General features: G+C 49.1%; 1 protein-coding gene across 1 annotated transcript; it reads right to left on the bottom strand.

The window, feature by feature from the left end:
* Positions 1-401: 401 nt before the first annotated feature.
* On the bottom strand, positions 402-19,563 carry Ufsp2 (UFM1 specific peptidase 2). Its single transcript, XM_077702867.1, has 13 exons — positions 19,254-19,563; positions 18,389-18,607; positions 16,255-16,456; positions 14,321-14,508; positions 12,443-12,539; positions 10,599-10,750; positions 10,385-10,487; positions 8,624-8,770; positions 6,359-6,534; positions 3,816-3,914; positions 2,346-2,448; positions 1,303-1,427; positions 402-531 (listed from the first exon to the last, which is right to left on the bottom strand). The coding sequence occupies exons 1-13, from the start codon at positions 19,296-19,298 to the stop codon at positions 445-447; spliced, it is 1,743 nt and encodes a 580-aa protein (XP_077558993.1). The 5' UTR covers positions 19,299-19,563; the 3' UTR covers positions 402-444.
* Positions 19,564-20,193: the final 630 nt, after the last annotated feature.

Raw genomic sequence — 20,193 nt, 5'->3', positions numbered from 1 at the left:
AAAAGCAGTTACGGTTAAAGAATGTCAAGGTTTGATTAAAGTAAGTTGTGGGTCAAATGCAGAGAGGTGGAATGCGTAAACTGGCATTTGTTCACAAGCTTTGTAAGGACTGAAGAACGGCAGTGAAAGTCTGCTGCTGAAGTCAAGCGTTTGATGAAAGCCATCACGGCTGGGAGTAAAGGCACTCACTGAAAAGTTAAAACAAAACACCTTAAACACCTTTCCCTCTTATTTTTAACCTCTTGCTCTGTATATTCAAGTCTTTCAGCATTATGGGAATGTCCTGTCCATCACACTTGTGGTACGCAACAAACCAATGGCAGATTTCTCTGCAACTACAAACACCAAAACCTGCTGAAGGCCAGTGCAGGTGGTGTGTGAATAAAATGACCAGTCAGGTGGCAGATTTCACAAAGAGCTTCATGATTTCCCCTCGAGAGTAGCTCAGATGGCGGAGGGCCTCTGTGGCAAGCACAGGTTGTAGAAAGAGTTCTGGTCCCAGAAGTTTGCTCCTTTCCAGCCACACCAGCCCTGCAAGGAAGGCAGAGAGAGGGGCGCTGCTCAGTCAGTAGGAGGGTCGCAAAAAAGAGGCCACAGCACTCTCTCCTGGCCACTCTTTCTGCACACCTTTACGAGCTGCTCTGACCAGAATGGGCCACACACGCTGTCAGTGCACCTGAGAACACCAAACTTTACTGCCAACTCTGTTACTACCTCTAAAACAACAAAACTGAGATCAGCGTGACCTCGGCAAAGACTGGAATACATACGTGAAGTCGGCTAGATTCACTGGCATATCTATTAGCATAATGCCAAGTTTTTCTGCATAGCCTTGTCTGCTTTTCACCTATTGGATGTGCCAGCAGAGTCTACCACTAAAGTGCAATCGCAATCGGTGTCCATCCACTTTTGGCACACAAGGATGCTACAACCAGCATTGGCGCAACTCTAGGAGCCCTAGCAAAGTGGCAGCCTACGGAAGATTGGAGCAGGCTGGAAAGTGTGGGATGTACAGTTTCTGGGGCTAAGGGGCTCCCAAAGTTGAGGGGGGACGAGACTCAAGGCACCCCCCCCCCCCCGGTTTGGCACAATTAGACAAGTCATGGCTCCAAAAATTTGGAGCCATGACACCAGATGAGCCTGGATGGCCGCACATCAAGCGGAACTCATGACCATGCGCCTCAAATCAGTGCACCACGATTCTGCCCGGTCAACAAGGAAGGGCACTTTTTTCCCCACCCAGGTGTGCAGCAGAAGAGGCAAAAAAACATAACAAATGCAGCAGCAGCACGTGGCCAGCACCTTGTTCTGCACAGTAGCGAGGTCCTCGGCACCGGTGTAGTGGGGATCGAGCACCAGGTGGTGTGCTTCTCCCGTCTTGCTGTCGAAGGCCACGCCAATGATGGTGTGCGCCAGCATCCCGCCACCTGCACAGCAGCATCCCTCATCACCACTGCTGGCTGCGGGCCTCCCCTGGGCAGCCACTGCTGCCACGTTTTGGACATTTGTTCTCTCGCAGCAGCCAAGCATTGCCGGGCATCAAGCCAACATGTTTAGAACAATAGCAGCAATATCGTGCTTCTCAAGGAACAAAGTTTCGTGACTTTCCTCTAAGTGGTGCTTGCGTTATTTTTTCAGCCATTGTGATTACTAAGGCTTCGTTCTGGTAAGCTATGCAGATGTGACTAGCCTCAAGCACTGTTTTCGTAAGGCAACCAATGCATGTTCACTGTTGAAGCATCACCGTGGAACAAATATTTTATATTTCAGAATTGGTGCACAGATTTTAGTTATCCTGGAGATCGGTATCGATATGTTTCTCAAATTCTGAGGCAAATTTTATTCAGAATGACCCTGCATATTTACAAGATGTGAGAAAGGACAAGTTTCTTTCAAACTGCAGTGTTAGCTGACGGTTTGTTACCCACCCCCACCCCCCCTCGATAACCCGGAACAAAAGGGGGGGGGGGGGGTTAACAGCTCGGCTTTTAAACCATTTTTGTGGCAGGGTGTTCCTTGGATATTACTCCAGCGATTGCGTACATAAAATCGCAACCTTTAGAGCCCTGTTTAGGGCCCTTTTAAGGGAGAACGCCTCTTACCCCACGAGTGCAATCATCTCTCTGCTTTGATTACATGGAGTGACACCAACCTGTTTCAGTGTTTTAGGCATCGCACTACAGAGCATGACATGTCGTGGAGTTGATTTCTGGCCTCTGATTGAGGTGAAAACAAGAACGCCTAAGTTGAAAGATCGACAGGTGGCCCAAGTTCATTTGTAGCCTTCTCCTTGCGGCTTAGGTACATATCCGGCCCTTGAAAGCCCAGTTCTGAGCTGCACTCACCAATCATGACTGGGGTGCCATGGGTCTCAAAGTGGGCAAGAAGCTCGCGGCTCTTAGTAGGTAGCTCTGCACCTGAGCTCACAAACATGGTCCGGCACTCCACCTGCGTGAATTCATCCAGATTAGTGGAACACGCTACGTCCAGCACCTTCAAACACAAAGCTTGCAACGCACTCCGTAGGGCCAATGCGTCGGCTAAAAGGGAGTGGCAGCATGTTGACACAGAATAACTCGCAGCAGAGGTGTCCAGGTTGGTGTGATCAAAATATTCAAGAGCAGCACTGTACGATGGAGGGCCCCATCAGCTTTCAACATTGCATCTTTCTTGGGTGGTGACCTCAGAAGTCGAGATTTTTCTCCCTCCACCAACGGATCATGGCACCAGCCTCACTAACCATTCCCGGGATGCAGAGTGAATGCTTGTTGCCCATTCTGGTTATCAGTAAAACAAAGGGCACTGATGGGCTGTAGTTTGTGGGAAACCCAGAGTCCTGGCGCGTTCCCCATTCCTCGCCGCTCGCCGCCGATGTGAGGGGGGAAGGCTCCTTCTCTCTCCTCGGCGAAGCGCCGCTCCCGTCGCGGCGCAGGCGTGTCGTGGCGGCGGCGGCATGGCGATCGCTTGTCACGTGACCGGCTCTTCGGGGGCCCCGGTGGGCCGGTCTCGGTGCGCGGGACGAAGGAAGGGTCTCTTGGGTTCGAGCGGGCAACGAGGAGAGACGTGAGTACCGGAGATCCGGCTTCCTTTGTCTACCCCCTTTGCGCCTGCCTCCTGATCCTCGCCGGACGGCTGGGTCGGGACGAGCGAGAGTCGGCTACGTTATTGGTGGAGCGCCAATAAACGAGAGTTTGGCCGTTTCGTTGTGTTTGTGTGTTCCTTGCTGCTCTCTGCCGCTACGCCGGTCGGCGGTCCGTGGCGGAGTTCAGCCGAGCTAGCCTTGCGGCCGGAACCCTGGTCCCCACAAGTTAAACTGGGCTTTTAGTCCAAGCACGCTAACAGAAGCATTCAAAGCTCTTACTGCAGTGGCCTTGTGAAGAGTTCTACTTGATGCAGGTGATTAGAGGAGGGGAAATGACTGCATGCTCCTCCTCATAGCACACCAGCAGCATTGCCAGCGACAACTGTGGAGCACGACAGCTGTCATGAAAAGTGTCCCGAGGCCCACTGTTTCAACTATGCTTGCACAGAAAAGCACCGACAAAAGTGAACTTCTGAAAGGGCGAAACAGCCAAGAATGCTCCACCATGCCCCGGCAGATGCAAAAAACAAGTGGGGTGCACCACGTGCCTTCCTTTTGACCTGCCCTCACAGGCACGAATGGGGCCTCCTCACACAGACTGGCTTCAAGAACACAATGCCCGAATGAAAAATGAAGCAGCACAACTTGCATTGTGCATGAAGGGCTAATAGCGCAAGTCGCACACTGTTGCCCACAGCCCCAGCCCAGTTCGCACTAGAATGGGAAGGCTTACCCCCAGCAGCTTGTTCAGGCAATAGCCCACCTCCTGCGAGCCAATCCACTGCCTGGAGCCAACAAACGAAGAAGGCTTGTCTCCCATGTCCACCAGCATCTGGAAAGCAAGGCCTGCTTCAGCTGCAGAATCTCCTGGCTGCTGAACACTGGAGGGAGCGACAGCGAAAAATCACAAGTCCCTCCGTCCAGCGACAATGATGGCTGAAACACCAAGCCCTCTTGCGTGCAACAATCAAATGGCAAAGTGCCAAAGTCAAAGCAAGTGTCAATGATAAAAGTGCAAACTGCCACTGAGTCAAAGTCCAAACTGAGATGACAGCAGACAACGATGAATCCTTCCCGAAAAGGCTTCTGAGTGCCTTACCCATCGTCGTCTTCCAAAGTGTAAACTGCCAAAGTCCACTTCAACTCAGCCAATGTTCTACACCAACGCCTGTGCTATGAACCCAAATGAAATGCTGAGTGTCACAAATAGATTAATGGTGCAATCGATTAGACATCAGCTTCATAACGTGAGAGACTCAGGTTTGATTCCGACCACGGGAAGCGTTTTTCCCCATAATTATAATCATCACCATCATCATCATGTGCCTTCCTATTGTGTAAAGTTGGCTTTTCTGCAGTGTGTTCGGTTAAGACACTTGAAAGCTTCGCTTGAATATGTGTGAAAACGGAAGTTGGCTGAGTAGTAGCGCAGTGGATTCCAGCACCATCGTATTTGCACGATTCAAATGCGCCCCCCATTGTAACGCACAGTTGAGTTAAACCCCCAGAAACCATAAAGATAACTTAGCACTGACTCTACCGCGCACCCGAAGTATTTCCAATTGCGAACACACAATGCATGGGAGGCTGCCTAGTTCCCTTTCACTAATGCCAAGGTGCTTGCTTGCATGTATATGAAGACTCGTCATTTACCGTCGTTTCTTTTCCATCTTGGCACTGGCCAAATTCACACAGCTTTCTTCCAATCACACCACCAGAGAAATTTTCAAAGAAAAAATGACGACCAAAAACTGCTCAACAGATGCTCGATGGCAAGAGACGACTTGCTGATATCAATGGCAATGTGGCTGAATCTTTCATTCAGCTACTTCGTTATGATTTGAAATTGACGGCTTCGGTTTTGAGGTTTTGGAGTTTTGAGTCTGATTGTGACGCGCAGGTATTTGTGAATGCCTACGTTTTCAAAAATGGTGCACGTTAGAATCGTGCAAATACGGTGTGTGCCATTGAGTGCATCTTCTTCCTTGCAGAACATGGCGATCACAATTTTCTTTCACATGACAGCATGCCTCCTTTTAAAAAATTTTACTGGTCCACCCATTTGTACCCATTTACCCTTAGTTTATAAACAACGATCACAAAATTTTCAATGCATTATATTTTTGTGATTCTAAGCACCACCCCCTGATTCTAAGCACCCTCCCCTACTTTCGGAAAAAAAATTTGAAAAAAAGTTTGCATATGAACCCCCTTTTCTAAGCAACTATCACAAGGTGGATTTCAGACTTGTGGAAATGGGCCCGAGGTGGCGCTGTGGCCAAGTCATTTATGAAGTTATCAATTACAAACAGAACAGAAGATGACCTGCTGGGGAATACTGAGGACGGCGGCCCAAGAGGCACAATGGACTTCAATGGTGGTAGTGGGGGTAACTGAGTATTAGAGGTAATCGGTACGTTCAGCCTGTACCTATTTTTTTTTTTTTTGCCAAATAAAGCATTATTCCTTGTGCCTGTCTTGTTAAGTACGGCAACGGAAAAAAAAAAAAAAAAAAAAAAAAAACATAGCGGGAGGGGGGGGGGGGTTAATTTTGGCATAATTACACGCCACATGGCAAAAACAAAAACTTAACTTGGGAAGAAGGTAGTGTTGACTGCATGAAAAAGAAAACAACAAAGCCCCAAATGTTGGGTTTTGCGTCAATTAAGAAAATATGGCCCATGATGGGTTCTGTGTGAAATTTTTGTTTTTCATATGAATGTATGATTCCATTCATTTGTTTATATTGGATACTTAGATCACCCCTGTAGGCATTACTGTAGGGGGGGAGAATGAGCATGAGTGAAGGAATTCAGTATAGTTTACATTTTGGTAACGACTCCAAAACAGCAAAATATGATGTGTTCCAATCCAGTTGTGACCTTTGAAATTATACCGTCAAAGGGTGAAGCAACTCAGAGGTTTGAGGTACCCTTTTAGTGTAATTTGGATGAATGACGGTGGCCACTATCATTTGACATTTTTATGCGAGAAATGATATCTGCTTTTTCTGGGATGTCATTGCAGAAAGCCTTTAGTGATTAGGTGACCACATCACTGAGATGGCAACAACCCTTCTGACGGCTCCTGTTACGGCACCTGCCCGCCAGAGCCTTTTTATTTATTGCCAGCCCGTGCGGCCACGCAACCACTCAAGCTGACTGCCCCTGCAACACAAACACTCCAGCCCGGATTGTGCTAACTCAAACCTGGGGAACATGGTAGGGAGCACAGAGAGGCCCGTGCAGCGACATGCCCCGAGGGCAGTGGTCCCACCTGCTGAATCTCACGGTGGGTGGGTGTGGCACAGTCGGTGTACCCTTGCAGCTGGAACCACGACACGATGGTCTGCAGCGAGCGGTACGCGCAGCCCCAGCCGCTGTCATCTGCTCGGTCCTGCTGGTAGTGCCGGTACCGGTACTGGCCAGACACCAGGCGTACCTGGTCACGCCCTGCACCAGCACAGGAGACATCCCCGAGACTGCCGAGTTTCACCCACAAACGCGGAGCAAGCGCGGGAAACAAACCTGGACTCGTGTGCGCTACTACCCTGAACTGTTCACTGCATCCAGTGGGTACACACGAGGCGAGCTAAAACCTTGCTGCTATTTAGAATTCAGACTTGGTGTTTGGACAGGCTTCTTTGAGCACTCCAGTTTCACACAGTACGCTCTTGGTAAGCCGTTGTACTAGTGGGGCCAAACAAAGCATGCCTGAACTAAAGTTGTAGTGCAGTCATCAAAGCCCAAAGTGCTTAGTTCACAGTATCTAATACCCTTGTCAAACATGCTTATCAAAAGTGCCTGCCAAACATGCACTCCCACAGTATGCACTTCGCTGAAATGTTGTTCTGGTGCAGGTGAACAGCAAACGCAAATGACGCTTACAACCGAACGCACTTTAAGCTGAGTGTGTCCCCAAAACACACTTTACTCGGGCTGGCTTGCCGAGCGAGTTGTCTCGGTTGCAGGGGTCCAAGAATTAGGAAAAATAACATATAAAAACGAGCATTTAGATCTCTAAGTTATTTTGAAAGTTAATGGATATTTCGATGATTTATTTTTATGAAAAGAGAAGTGGCAACGGAAAAGAAGAAAACAATCCTTTGCCTAACTACGTGCCAGCACTGCCTGGTGGAGTGTTGCTCCATAGCCGCTGTTCTCTGCAGCGTCCGCGTAGGTGGTTTGTTGTGGTTTTCGTGGTTGTGTCCCCGTTTCAGCCATCTCTGTTATAATCCAGGCTCTCTGATAATTTTCCGTCAACAATAATGCTGCTGCAATTTGTTGCGGAGCTAATTACAGTGAAGGTATGACCGCCAGCGTTCAGTTCCCATCCCGACAATGTTTTTATGGAATTGTGTGAGGCGCCGATTGCAGCGTTGAACAATGTAAACATAACAGTTTTTACATTTGCCTTGTTTCTCAAGTGACAAAAAGGGGGAATTTCAAGTAATTTTTCAGAATATTTACACCAGCTATCGTCACTGACATCACGGCCAACGGCACTTTATTTCATCGCTTTGCAGTGCATAGCCGAAGCGTCATTCGGGGAGCCGAAGTGCACTCTGCCTAAGGCATGTTTGACAGCAGTATAAAGTGGCTTTAAAAAGCTTCTTCACTTGGCCAAAGCAAACGTTCTATGCACATGTAACAACTCGTAGCAAATAAAGGTTTAATACAAAATGAGCAAATATCAAATTTTTTACTGCAAATTGAATACAAACAATGAAAACATAGTGTGCCTAAACTTTTGTGCATACCAGTACCTTTGCTTCAATGTGCACAGACCTTCTGAATATAGCGATTAACAATATTAAAAAAAGAAAATTTGGGGGTAGTCAGGGCTTTGCATAGCATTGTTTCCACATACTAGTGAATGACAAAAGTAATTTTACAAAAAGATTACAAACAAAACATTAAGAGAAAAAATTAAAGCCGTTCAACTCAACATGAAAGCTGTAGCTGTAGCGCCGCTACTATTCGCTCACTGCTACCACCCAATGCAATTCAATTTTTCCGCCTCCACAGTGCTTGTACAACCCCTGCCTGAAACAGCGCCAGCAGGAGTTCTGTTCTTTTTGTGTTTGCTTTTCCCCCCGCACGTGCCCGCGTTGCAGTACCACTTTTTTTCGCATACTACAGTAAAAACCAACCCAACGTGCGTTCTGAACTAAATGAAGCAGGTGCTGCCGGTTATATACACAGATTTTGCCTCAAATGTACCTGCAGTTTTCTTTGCGCTAAACAACGGAGAGATGTATGACAAGCGTCAGCGGTTCATGAGTTTTGAATGGTTACGACTATCTAAAACACTTGGTTTTTGAAGCCTCTGTGGGACGACCTTTGACAGTACGGCGGGCTCTACTTGGGTCTGTTATCTCGCTGCGCCACCTGATTCTGGCAGCCACTTGACATCGGATGTTACAGTGAGCTACGTCGACAAGGAGAGCTCCTAAAGTGCTCTGCACTTACAACAAAACGAAGCTGGCGCCAGAGATTGCAAAGCAGCAGCGTCCAAACAGGCGGGCAGAGCCCTGCTCACCCGCGGGGGGACTCAGGCCCAGGTGCACGTTGCGCAGGTACGGCTCGGAGGCCACGTCTTCGGGGAATGCGTGCACATTGGCCTTGCGGAAGTGTGGCCGGTCCTCGGGCAGCAGGAGCACCCGGTGGAGCTCGCGGCGACAGGGCACTGCCCCCCATGCGGGAGAGAGAAGAGCCCCCCCCTGGAGAGACTCTGCACGGGTGCTCCCATTCACTCGTTCCCCCCTCACAGCAAAGCTGTCTATGGATAGGTCCTAGCAGATCGCCTCCAGCGACATATCGAGCGTAGACCAACAATTTTCAGCACAAGGAAAAAAATCAAAAAGTAAAATACAGGTCCTGGGGCCTCCATATTTTGATGCAAGACGGCTTATACTGCCCCTGAAAAAATGTCTTCCCAGCAGTAAATTTTTGTTGACATGTGAAGCCAACTTTAAAGCTGCTTTCCCACGTTGTGTGCTGCCCAGTGACGCATGGCACATCTACGGAGGGAGAATACTTTCGGCCCCACTTTATACTCCTCTCCACCACCTCTTTCCTGGGACATGTGCAGTCTCTCTTCCCCCGGTTACTGTGCAGCCACCTGTGCGGCACACTAGAGCCTGTGCCATGACTGGCATAGCCACGCTATAAGAATCCATCATTGTCTCTACCCACCAATCGTGCATTTCTAGTCTGTGACGTAGAGATTACACTACTGTCCTTACAATTCAACATACTAGATAGCTGAACTCCAACGTAGCAAATCCCACCAAAGTGCCAGATTCGCTGGACTTCTCTTTTCACAGTTTCACAGGTTGGAAGGGTTTTTTATTCTATAAGCTGTGGTCCCCGTGAAGTTGGTCTAGTGGCAGTGCTGGCCAATAGCTCGCAGTGGCAAAGACCTGTTGGCATGAGCCACACATGGCTGTGCGTTGCACCTCTTCTCAGCTCCACATTATTGCACATGCACAGAAACTGCAATGGCTGCCAAGCGAACCACAAAACACTGGGATGCACAGTGGGCTGTGATGCGGTCTCTGGCTCACACTAGCCCCCTGCAAGCACAACGCTCATGTGAGCGCAAGGCAGGAAGGGGCACATATGCTCTGCTAGTAGGCATGCAATAAATCCCTGTTTTACATCACTTTGGCAACCCACTGACTGCACGCACTAAGCGAACAAATAAATTAATGAATGAGAGAGAGATTGAATGATGTGCTGAGTGGTACGAAGAGGCCATATAGTGGCAAGGCTGTGGGTTTACACTACGTTACACCTGACAATACGAGGCAGTGCCCATTAGGATTTAGGCCCTGGATGCGAACTGCCACATGAACTGGACGGGCATGCGGAAACTACACACTTGAAAAGGAAAAGCTGACATTCACACAAAATGCAGTTGCAAGGCTACAAAGTACAGCTATGCATCTACCATGGAAGGCTTTCCAGTTGAAGAAAAATTTGTCCCGGGCCGGGGTTTGAAAGTGCGCCCACTGCATATCTAGGCGCCTGCTGCTGCTGCCTGCTAGCCGTTGGTAGCAGGAGAGCAAATTATTAGACAAATCAAAGTGAGGGACGTTGTTCCTCACTGTGGTGAAGGTGAGTGGTGGAAGTAATGCTACCAGAAACGTTACTGCGCCACACTGAGGGGACCAGCTAGCTCGAGGCACCATCAATGCACTTATGACAGCAGCCTGCTACATGCTTGATTTTGGTTCAGCCAAGCTCTCTGAAGCCATTCAGTACAGACAGACGCATGCCAAGAAGAGGGTGCAATTACACAGCTGGTCCTGGGAGGCATTGGCAGGGTAGACGACAGTGACCCAGTGGCCACACTCGGCCGGCCAGAAGTGGAAGGGTTCTGCACTGCACACGCTGGCACCCTGCAGGAGCAAGGGGACCCACACTGTGCACGCAGTGGTGGACAGCTCGGCCTGGCCTTTCCAGGCAGGCATGCCAGCTCGAGGAGCAAAACGCAGCCAGGGCATGCCCACCTTGGAGAAGCGGGCCATGCAGCTGACCAGCTGGTCCACCTGGTTGGCAAGCTCTTGCGCCAGCAGGTCCACCACCTCGGCCACGGGCGTGTCCACCCGCACCGTGGCCACCACGTCCAGGGGAAGGTTCACGGACGCACCCTGGAACACCTCTGCCAGCACAAGGAAGAATGCATCACACTGGGCTCAGAGATGAACCACGAGAGCCACCAAATGACACGTGCGGGAGAAGCAGCACCAAGCTCAATGACAGGTTCCAAACAGTCACACTGTGGTCGACAGTAGATGCGAGCACTCGTGACGGATTTTTCACGGCCAACAGTAAAGATAGAATGGTCCCACGTTCTTCGCTGCCAGTAGAACATTTCTCAGGCACCGCTGTTATTACACCCAACAATCATCTAAATAAAGCCTGCACGTGCACCTAACTGCATTGTACACAGCTCACTTTTGGCCAGCTTCGCAGGCAGAGATTACGGGCCAACGGTACTGTGAAGGTCAAAGCTGAGGCAGTTTGTCACAAATGGGGGTTAACCTGCAGGAAAAGAAGTGCCCTGCTAAACACCAGCATGGCTGTACTTTGACAAAAGCTCACGCCAGTGGCAGTGTAGAGCACAAGGTGTGGCCCTAAATGTACCAGCACTCCCCGTAAACACTGCTAGGCAAGCTAATGGGCAGCATACAAATAAACTCACGAACCGATGCAGGTAGTCAGGACTATGCAGGAAAGGAGCTAATACTACGGGCAAGAACCACAATTGAAGTCGCCATCCACACCTCTGGTGAAAGCAGTCATCCAATATCTGCCACAGTGGTAGGCCTAAACCCTTTCAGGCAGCTCAGCTTGATGGTGAGGGTGGTCAAAACCGTGCCTCCATTCCCCTCTGCAGTGCTTTGGCATCCACAAAAAGCACTGATGGACTTTCGTGCTTCTCCCGCACGTGCCCTCTAGGCTTGAAGCAATGGAAGCAGAAACTGACCCTCTTCACTGCATTGTATCAGATTATTTAATGGGTGCTGTTTAACAATGTTGTTTAAATGATTGCTGTTTAATGATTGCTAGGCCAGTAAGCATAGTAGATCAGAGCAACAAAAAGGGAACATAACAATTTGGTTGGTGCCAATACACCTTTAACCAAACACACACAAAAGAGGCAGAAAAACCCAAGTATGCACAAAGCTTCCTGCAACTATGAACCAGAAATTGAGACAAAACACCCCCAAGCATAAGCAAAATTTCACACAACTAGGGACCACAGGCCGATAGATACCTTGGTGTCGCTGCACACAACATGACAACAAAACAGTCTCTGCAACAGCTCTAAAACCAAGCCCACCAGAATCCTTGTGTAGTCACCCAGTAGTGAAAACGGTTTGTGGTTGAGAAGCTCGCAACTCCTCTTCTGAAGTGGAGGCCCAAACAAGGCAAACCTGCACTAACAGCTGATGCATTCGTATCCGTGCAACGCCCCCGAGAGGCAACTCCTCCCAAGTGCCGCTTCCAATATACTTCCACGCAAAGCAAAGAGGGCAGGAGGTTGTGTCTTACAGGTCTAGTACGGTGGGTACTAGCTTTACTATGCCCTGCTGTTTCTCCTTTTTGGCCCTTTTACTGCCAATTACTCTGGCGCACTCGAGAACGTACTGCTCAGAATGTGCCACTCGGTTGTGCAGCTACAGATTTATGCCCATAGCGTAAATGTGGCATGCCAAGCATGGCCTTCGGCACCTCCCGGTTCAGTGAATCTCGTGTGAAGCGCAGTAAGAGCTCCCTGGTGCACACACCTGCCAGGCCAAGAAGGAAAGAAAGGTGCCCCCCCCCCCCCCCCCCCCCCCCCACTTACTCCTCTGGTAGTGGATGACTGGTGTGCAGGCCTTTCCGCACGCTTCGGCTGCCGCCTCCCCCGTGGACTGCATCAGCACGGCAAAGCTCAGGACCCCCTGCAAAACGAGAGCCCGTCTCGCACATCGGGGGGACCACGACGACCCACATCCCTCCCTGCCCAGTAGGCACACTCCTCTCTAGTCTTCCCGTTTTGTGGCACCAGTGTCCTCTCAACCAGCATAAGCCATTTCAGCTTTTTAGCACACTGGACCTGATCAAGCCTCATTCTTCCTTTACTGTACACATGCACGCAACACACATCATTCACATCAATCAGAATTTCAGTATTTTCAAATTTCAAACTATTCAGCATAAATGAGTAGTGAAGGCATTTTTTTTTCCCCACAAAAAAATCCGGCAAGAGTGGGGGCATTCTCTGCACAAGGCAAGTTTAAGCTCGCTACTTTTTCTCTTTGCAACACAGCACGCCTTGCACCTTCTTCACACACCAGTGCCCATCACTACAGGTTTTCCCATTCAATTTAATCCAATCACCATCCAACTTAATCCAATCACCATCAAACTTAATCCAGGCACCAACTAATTTAATCCAGGTGGCAGGGAATTCAATTCGATTGCCAATCAAGTTAATCCAGCTTTCAGAAGGTTGTTCAGGAGTGTTCTGTGCGAAATTAGGCGCAGCTTTGTGGACTGTTGCGCGTGGTGTGGTAAAAGTGTGGTAGTTCTTGATCCATTACATGTAAAAAGTCTTATGCACACAGCTTAATGGACATTTACTAACACACGCAGACCAGGAGAGCGGTCTTGTTTGATCCGTTGGTGCTGTGTGCTGATCGTCTGCGAGATCATCATAAGTATCGTCTGCTCGCATATCATTACGCCAGCAGACTTGCCAGTGTACTGTTACGCAAGCAGACAATAATGCTGACACAAGCAGATGATATTTTTGTAGCAAGTAGATGATATTATAATTTGGAAATCAGCTTAGCAGACTGTAGGTTTGGTTTGGGCGAGTCAGTAATCCATGCTGTATTTCACTTGTGCAAAAAAAAAGGAGACAAAGACTGAAGCGAGCCAACAAGACATAGAGCGCACTTTCAACAAACGTTATTAAGAAGAAATCACACATTTATACCGCCTACTCTCTGCCTTACACACACATACAAAAAAAAAAAAAAGAAAGAAACAACAAACGAGAAAGGATCACCTCCTCCCCTCTTTGCATTACCACACTCTTAATTAAGGCACGTGCCACTGCTATTGCACTTTCACGATAAACCACAGGCTTGCCCAAGAAAGTGTATCTCCTTATCCGTAAGTGCGAGGAACAGGAACCAGACGACCCGCCAGGTTATTGAGGCTGATGAAATAGCCCATGCTAGTGACAGCTGTGTAAGCACTCCCTCTCTCGCCCTTATGGATAAGGACATACACTTCCTTGGGCAAGCCAGTGGTAACAGGTGCGGTAGGCCGGGCAGGCACAGTGAATGGCAGACGCTAGGAGGAGAGCAAGAGCCGCCCACCAGAGTATTTTATGCCATTGCAAGAACAACGATGAAGGGAGGCCACCAATCATTGCAGCATTGCAGTGCACGGGCAGCAAAATGCGACTCGGGGCAGGCAGCATAGCCTTGTCGGTTGATGTATCTATTCATCAAGCAAAATTTTTTACTTTGACCAAGACAGAAAAAAGCGAACGTTAATTCCCTGACATTTCCACCAACTCAGTTCCCAGAAACCTCATGGCTTTCCTATGCTGCTGTAGTATTTTGAGTACGAGCCTTACGTTTCAGCATTTATTCTCCAAAGAACACTGCTCATTCCACTGTAAGGAGCAACCCTGAAACAAGCCCTTCGTTGCAGCACTGTTGCCTACCTGGGTGGCCTTGAGGCGTCGCTGCCGGTTCCCGTCACCCGACTGGTCCACCAGGTCACCGAGAGCCTTTTCAGGGCCATTGCGCCGCATCAGGGCACTCGTGCCGTCCAGCTGGAAGGCCAGCACGTCGGCCACCAGGCTCCGTTTGACCCGAGATGCGGCCACCTCCAGGTTCTTCTGTAGGAACTCTGCGGGGAGAGCCAGCTCGCCTTCAAACAACTACGTCTAACATCGTATACAATAAAGCAAGGCTCCATTACTCAATAGACAGCACATCACTCGCAATCTGATTCCAGTAGCAACCTCCGTTAACCAATGTCAACCACAAGTGGTCTATTTAAACCAGAGCCTTGCACTATGGTGAATTTGACAAAGCATCTCTGTTATTCCACCGTTATCACTCCTTCAGAAAACAGAAAAATTTGGGGTGGTTGGTAATAACCAAGAATTGAGGGAGAAAAAGCATGTGAAACGCAGCTTGTGTTTCACATGTCAGAAGGTGTTTGCCTCACTCGATTTCCATCCCATATTTCCTACTCCAATGCGTTTGTCATCCAAGCCCCACAGCCAATCGAAAGCAAGAGTGAAACACAAGGCTACCAAAAATGTAAGGTAACCACTCGGAGTTTCTCAACACGTACCAAAACCTTGAGCACACTGACGGCAAATTTCGCCTCCCCAAAAAGTATATGTATGGCAGCAGCGCCATCCAGGCACTAGAGCTGCAATGCATGGCAGGTTGTCTGGACATTGTCTTTATCATCTAAATTAATTATGCCACCAGGATTTTCTTAGTTACACATATCAAATAAAAACCGATTGAATTGCTGTAATGATAATAAACGATGGTTTCCACCATGCACCTTTGGCACAAACAAGTCCTAGCGGTATTTCTGATGGAGGCGAAAAGCGAAAACGCCCATGTGCTCAAGACTTCAGCGCACGTCAAAGATCCCCAGATGGTCAAAATTAATCTGGAGCCCTCCACTACGGTGCGCTTCAGCGCCTGTGTCTCGTAGGCACTTTAAACAGCCTACTCAATCAATCAATCAATCAAGTGCTAGCGGTAGTGATTGCACACTGGCAAAACGCTCAATTTTTACACCTTCCATTTCCAAATTTCCAAAAACGCTGCATTCATGAATAACATCAAGCTGCTCTTCTAATAAATGCACGTGCTGCAGCACCCACAACTGTAGAATGTAAGGTATAAATGCTGAGCATGAGCATTTTTCACACCACATTCTCCAAACATTTCCGTCACAAAGACAACGGCATGTATCTGCACCTCTGAAATTGCTTTGCTTTGCATGTGTGATGTCGCTGATGATGTATGCAACAGGCACAGATGCCTTTTGGGCTTTCTGATTGATTGATTGATTTTAGGGTTTAACGCGCCGACGCAACACAGGCGATGAGGCGCGCCGTAGTGGAGGGCTCCGGATTAATTTTGACCACCTAGGGTTTTGGGCTTTCTGTATGCTAATTGCAGTTTACACTTGAGAATGGTCTGTGGCCTTCCCTTTCCAGCCTACTGTTCCAGACTGCGTAGCCTGACAGAAACACTGCAGAGGTCCGAACCGTGACTACGAGGCGCATGCGTAAATAGCTATGAAGAGTGTACTGCATGACCCTGCACAATGGTGCAGAAAGCTGCTACCTTTGGTTGACCTTTCCGTACCCAAGGAGGCTCCATCCCTAGGTGCTGCATCCGCTTCCCTTTGAACCCCAACATGTAAGGCCCTCTTAAAAGCCGCCGCTACCCACAGCTCTTCCTTTGACTCAGTCAACTCCCTCCGAGTAAATGGTCGGTGGCTCTACTGGAGAAGCCAGTGCAGTCAAATCTGCAGGTACGACCAGCAGGTGCTGCAAGGCGATCTGATGTCGCGCACATCTTGTTGCCCCCTATGCTGAAGCGGCCCAGCGGCACTCACGCTGGTCCATCTCGAAGGGCAGCGCGAGAGAGGCTCGGGCGCGCAGCGTGCAGGTGCCCTCGGCAAGCACCTGCGGCACCACAGTGACCGACTGGGGCTCCAGCGGGCAGTCCGCTTCGAGGGACACCAGCTGGGTGGACACGGCCGTCTGGTCCCCATTGGTGTGCAGCACCACCGCCACGTCCAGGCTGCTAGCACCCTCCTGCAACGATTGGCCCAACAGTGCGCTAGGAAAGCCGATCGGGACGGCAGCACACGGCGGGCCTCAAGGACCAACTGGCCATCACCGGCAACCCCGAGGCCCCATGCGTCTTTAGCTTAGTTCACTGAACGACTGGCACACCAGGCTAATGACAAGTGCCTTTAAAGAGGCACACCCAGAACATACTGGAGGCAATAAGTAGGCATTGTGTTTCCTCTCGCATGCAATTTCAAGGGCATGCTGCACAAGGATACAGTCGAGACTTGAAAGGCTTAGAGTTAAAGCGACAATGAATCTAAACACCTACACCAAAATTATAGTTTCAGGTCTAATGCACTCACAGCTTGCTGTACTGCTGTGCTACGGATCAACATAAGCTATTTAAGGTTCTTTAACCTGCACCAAGTGATATTGCACATGTATGCATTTTCATTTTTATTTTATTTTGCGCGCATCAGAACAGCCACTGCAGCTGAGAAACTAGACAGGGACCTCGTGCTGAGCTTGACTTGTAAATGTGCAAGACATGCATTCGTCAATTCAGAATCGAAGCTGTCACAAATGCTTTAAAGGAGCCATGCAGACAAACACAAGTCTGGTTCATTTGAAAGATTGCCTCGTTAAAATCATACTGACACCATGCTTAACATAAACTTCACTCAAATAATCTATATAATTAGGAAAAAAGGGAATGGCCATGCGACCCACTAGCTCATTTCCCGCAACAGAACCTATGATGTCATACGCGCCAGCTCTGCGATTGGCTGAGACCGGCAAAAGCCAACGCAAATTAGGCAGAGCTTATAAGCTTGCCGAACGAGCGATTTGTGCTTAAATTTAGGGCACATTCTTTTTATAGCAGTAAGAATGCTGGGATAAACAGTGCAAGTTGCGGAAGCACATGTAAACATAAGTACCGATGTGTACTGCTGTTGGTACTGCACGCACTATGCTTGGTTTAGCTGCACGGCTTTGCTGCTCTGTGGGGTTGTCTCAGACGGCACTGGCCGATTAGCGTAAGCAAGCGACAGTGTCTTACGTGACCATATTTGTCAAGTGAGCACCATGTTTCATGAAACAATTTTTCTCCCCGAACAAAACAAGCCAGGTACAAATACGGTCAAAAACAAAGCAAAGCCAGCAAATGATACGCTGCGGTATGGTGCGTCATCTAGGTTGATTGACGGTAAACAAGTTTCCGCTTCACTCCAAGTTTAGCTTGAAGACCCATTCTTATGTCATTGCAGATGACGTTAAAACACGATTTGGAGTGATGATTCAAATTTTAGCTTAAACTGATTAATTTCGCAGTGAATAAAGCATCGTTTGCTTCCAGAAAAGCACTGGGGGCACTATAAAAGATGAAATTTTTCGAATAAAACAAACTTGTATTTTGTCTGAACGGCCCCTTTAAGTTAAAACAAACATATATTTTGTCTGCATGGCCCCTTCAAGTTGCCTCCGCTGCCTAGCTCATTTAACGCGACACCTTACTTTAAACCCAAGCGGGAGAAATTCCTGTTTTATATCCAACTTAGAAGATTCAGCAGCACCTTTTGTGGTTAATTACATGCAAAAAAAAGGGAGGGGATAGTATTCGCATTACAACAAGAGCTTGGTTTTATTTTAATGTTCCTTTGGTGTTTCTGTGAGCAGTCTGGTACCTGCAGCCACACGTTTCAATAACCATCGAGGATTTCGGTGCACGTTAAAGATCCCCAGGCAGTCAAAATTAACCCGGAGCCCTCCACTACGGCACGCCTCATCGCCTGCGTTGTGTCGGCGCATTAAACCCTACAATCAATCAATCAATCAATAACCATCAAGCCGACCATAACTGCAATTTTAACTGGCACAGATGTGGCAGTAAGTTCAACGACGACTACAGCAGTGGTCACTACTAAATGAGGGTAGAGGAGGTGGTGGTGATACCTGCTGATACTTGAGCACAAGCGGGTGGCACAGTTCATAAATCTCGTTGTCTGAGAGGCCACTGGAGATGCAGAAAACTCCGACGATACTGTAGCCAAATGACCGCACAACGCCATCATTGTCCACAGCACAGCCAACGCATCGGATGGTTTTCTTAGAAGCTTGGCCAAAGACGTAGCCAAGCGTTGGGCTTGACACACGAGGATGCTTGAGTAGCCTCTGCAGGGAAAAGATTAAATCTGTGAAACAGCGCAATGCTGGGACAAGTTACGATTGCCTCGAATTTGAGATTTTATGTGCACGGAACGTAACACAAACTACAGTAGAGGGCATCAAACTTCTGTGCGAGTGGAGAACTTTTTTTGGGGGGGGGAAAGAGGGGAGGAAACAGGTGGTTTACAACAACAAAGCTCACACTGATCTCCTTTAGCACACACCTTCATGCTCACGTCTTTATGGAAGGCCATTAAATATCCCGCACTGGAGAAAGACCAAAAGCAAAAACGAAACCAAAGCTGCACCTGCGTTTTCACAGGTACTGCACCATGCAGGTCAGTCAGTTTTTCAGTGTCGCACATGGTGACACATTTTGCTTCATTAAGAGCACCAAAATTGGGCATTTCAAGAACATCACCGTGGCTAGCAAAGGACATTACGGAAGAGCGGAGGCGGCGTAAAGAGGAAAAACAGCCCTCAGTGCTTTGCAGTTCGATCCCCTGGAGCGGGGGCACGGCCCTGAGCCGGTCGGCACAGGTTGCGCACGGTAAGCTCGCCAACGCTAGTTAAACCGTCGCCTGCAGGCTCGCCTGAGACAGTCAAGGCGAAGGTGGTAAAGCATATGGGAGAAGGAGGGAAGTGCATTTACTTTACACAGAAGTTCCGAAAGGACCACGTCGTAGGCGGAAGACATTGCCACTGGTTTTGGATCCGTCTCTTGACGCAACGGCTAGGGACTACGAGAAGGCCAGGGCTACTGACAGCCCGAGGGGGGAAGACTGCTCATCGACCATGGGGTGCCACTGCCCAGCGACGCGTTCACAGCTAGACGGTTCTGGAGGTGTTGCTCTGGCCGACCCACAAAATCTGCAAGACACACGTTGCACGACGTGCAGTCAGAGCCGAGTAGCTTGCTTGTCCGTGCAAGCGCCGGTATCGGTGGTGCTGGCACAGGGAACTGCCACAGAACAGGGAGGATTTTAGAGAAGCAAAGGTCTAGCTTTGCCTGTAGTGCCAGAAAAAGCGTAGTGGCGGCGTCGTGAACTACCCAGTACGCCCGCTTGATGGCGCTGTAAACACGGCTTTGTAAACATGGCGGATGCTTTTTGCACAGGCCGCTTGAGCTCCTTAATAACATGGCTGCCCTCGCACGGCGGCCGCCGGCTCGCTGCTCCACGGCCGGACTCGACTCTCCTCCTCCCGCGCGCGAAAGGGGCGTCGAGTCCGGCCGTGGCTGCTCCTGCTGGCTCCTGGCTGGCACGCTGGTCGCGTGTTTACTTGCGCCGCGCTAGTGAAGTGATGTTACGCCAGGTGACCAGATGGCCTCGACTGGCACAGACCACAGTGAGCAGCAAGTGAGAACAAATCGTTTATTGACATCCGCAAGTTTACAGAGGCCAGGACATCATTTCATTTCGATCGCTGCAATTGTACGTCGCTTTCGTGACAACATTTTTTTTTTTTTTGCCATAACAACTCGTTCACTTGCGCTAAGATTTCGAACGAAGGGCACAAATGAAGTATTGACGGCGACAACGGTTTCCTTTGCACCGTCTTTCTAGCGGAGTGCATAACACTCACCTTCTGTT

This window comes from Haemaphysalis longicornis, unplaced genomic scaffold (assembly GCF_048455015.1).
Source record: "Haemaphysalis longicornis isolate Haplotype H1 unplaced genomic scaffold, Haemaphysalis longicornis Haplotype H1 scaffold_3, whole genome shotgun sequence".
NCBI lineage: Eukaryota > Metazoa > Arthropoda > Arachnida > Ixodida > Ixodidae > Haemaphysalis > Haemaphysalis longicornis.
Note: the sequence above shows the minus strand (reverse complement) of the source record. Positions and strands in the feature narration are given on the sequence as shown.

Bases quoted from the DNA above. Each gene is read 5' to 3' on its own strand.
- Ufsp2 (XM_077702867.1), bottom strand. From the start codon at position 19,298: ATGTCTTCCGCCTACGACGTGGTCCTTTCGGAACTTCTGTGTAAA. The intron at 2,449-3,815 runs GTAAGCCTTCCC...GAATTCACGCAG, and splicing joins GCCTGAACAAGCTGCTGGGG to GTGGAGTGCCGGACCATGTT. The intron at 532-1,302 runs GTGCTGGCCACG...CCTTCCTTGCAG, and splicing joins TCGCTACTGTGCAGAACAAG to GGCTGGTGTGGCTGGAAAGG.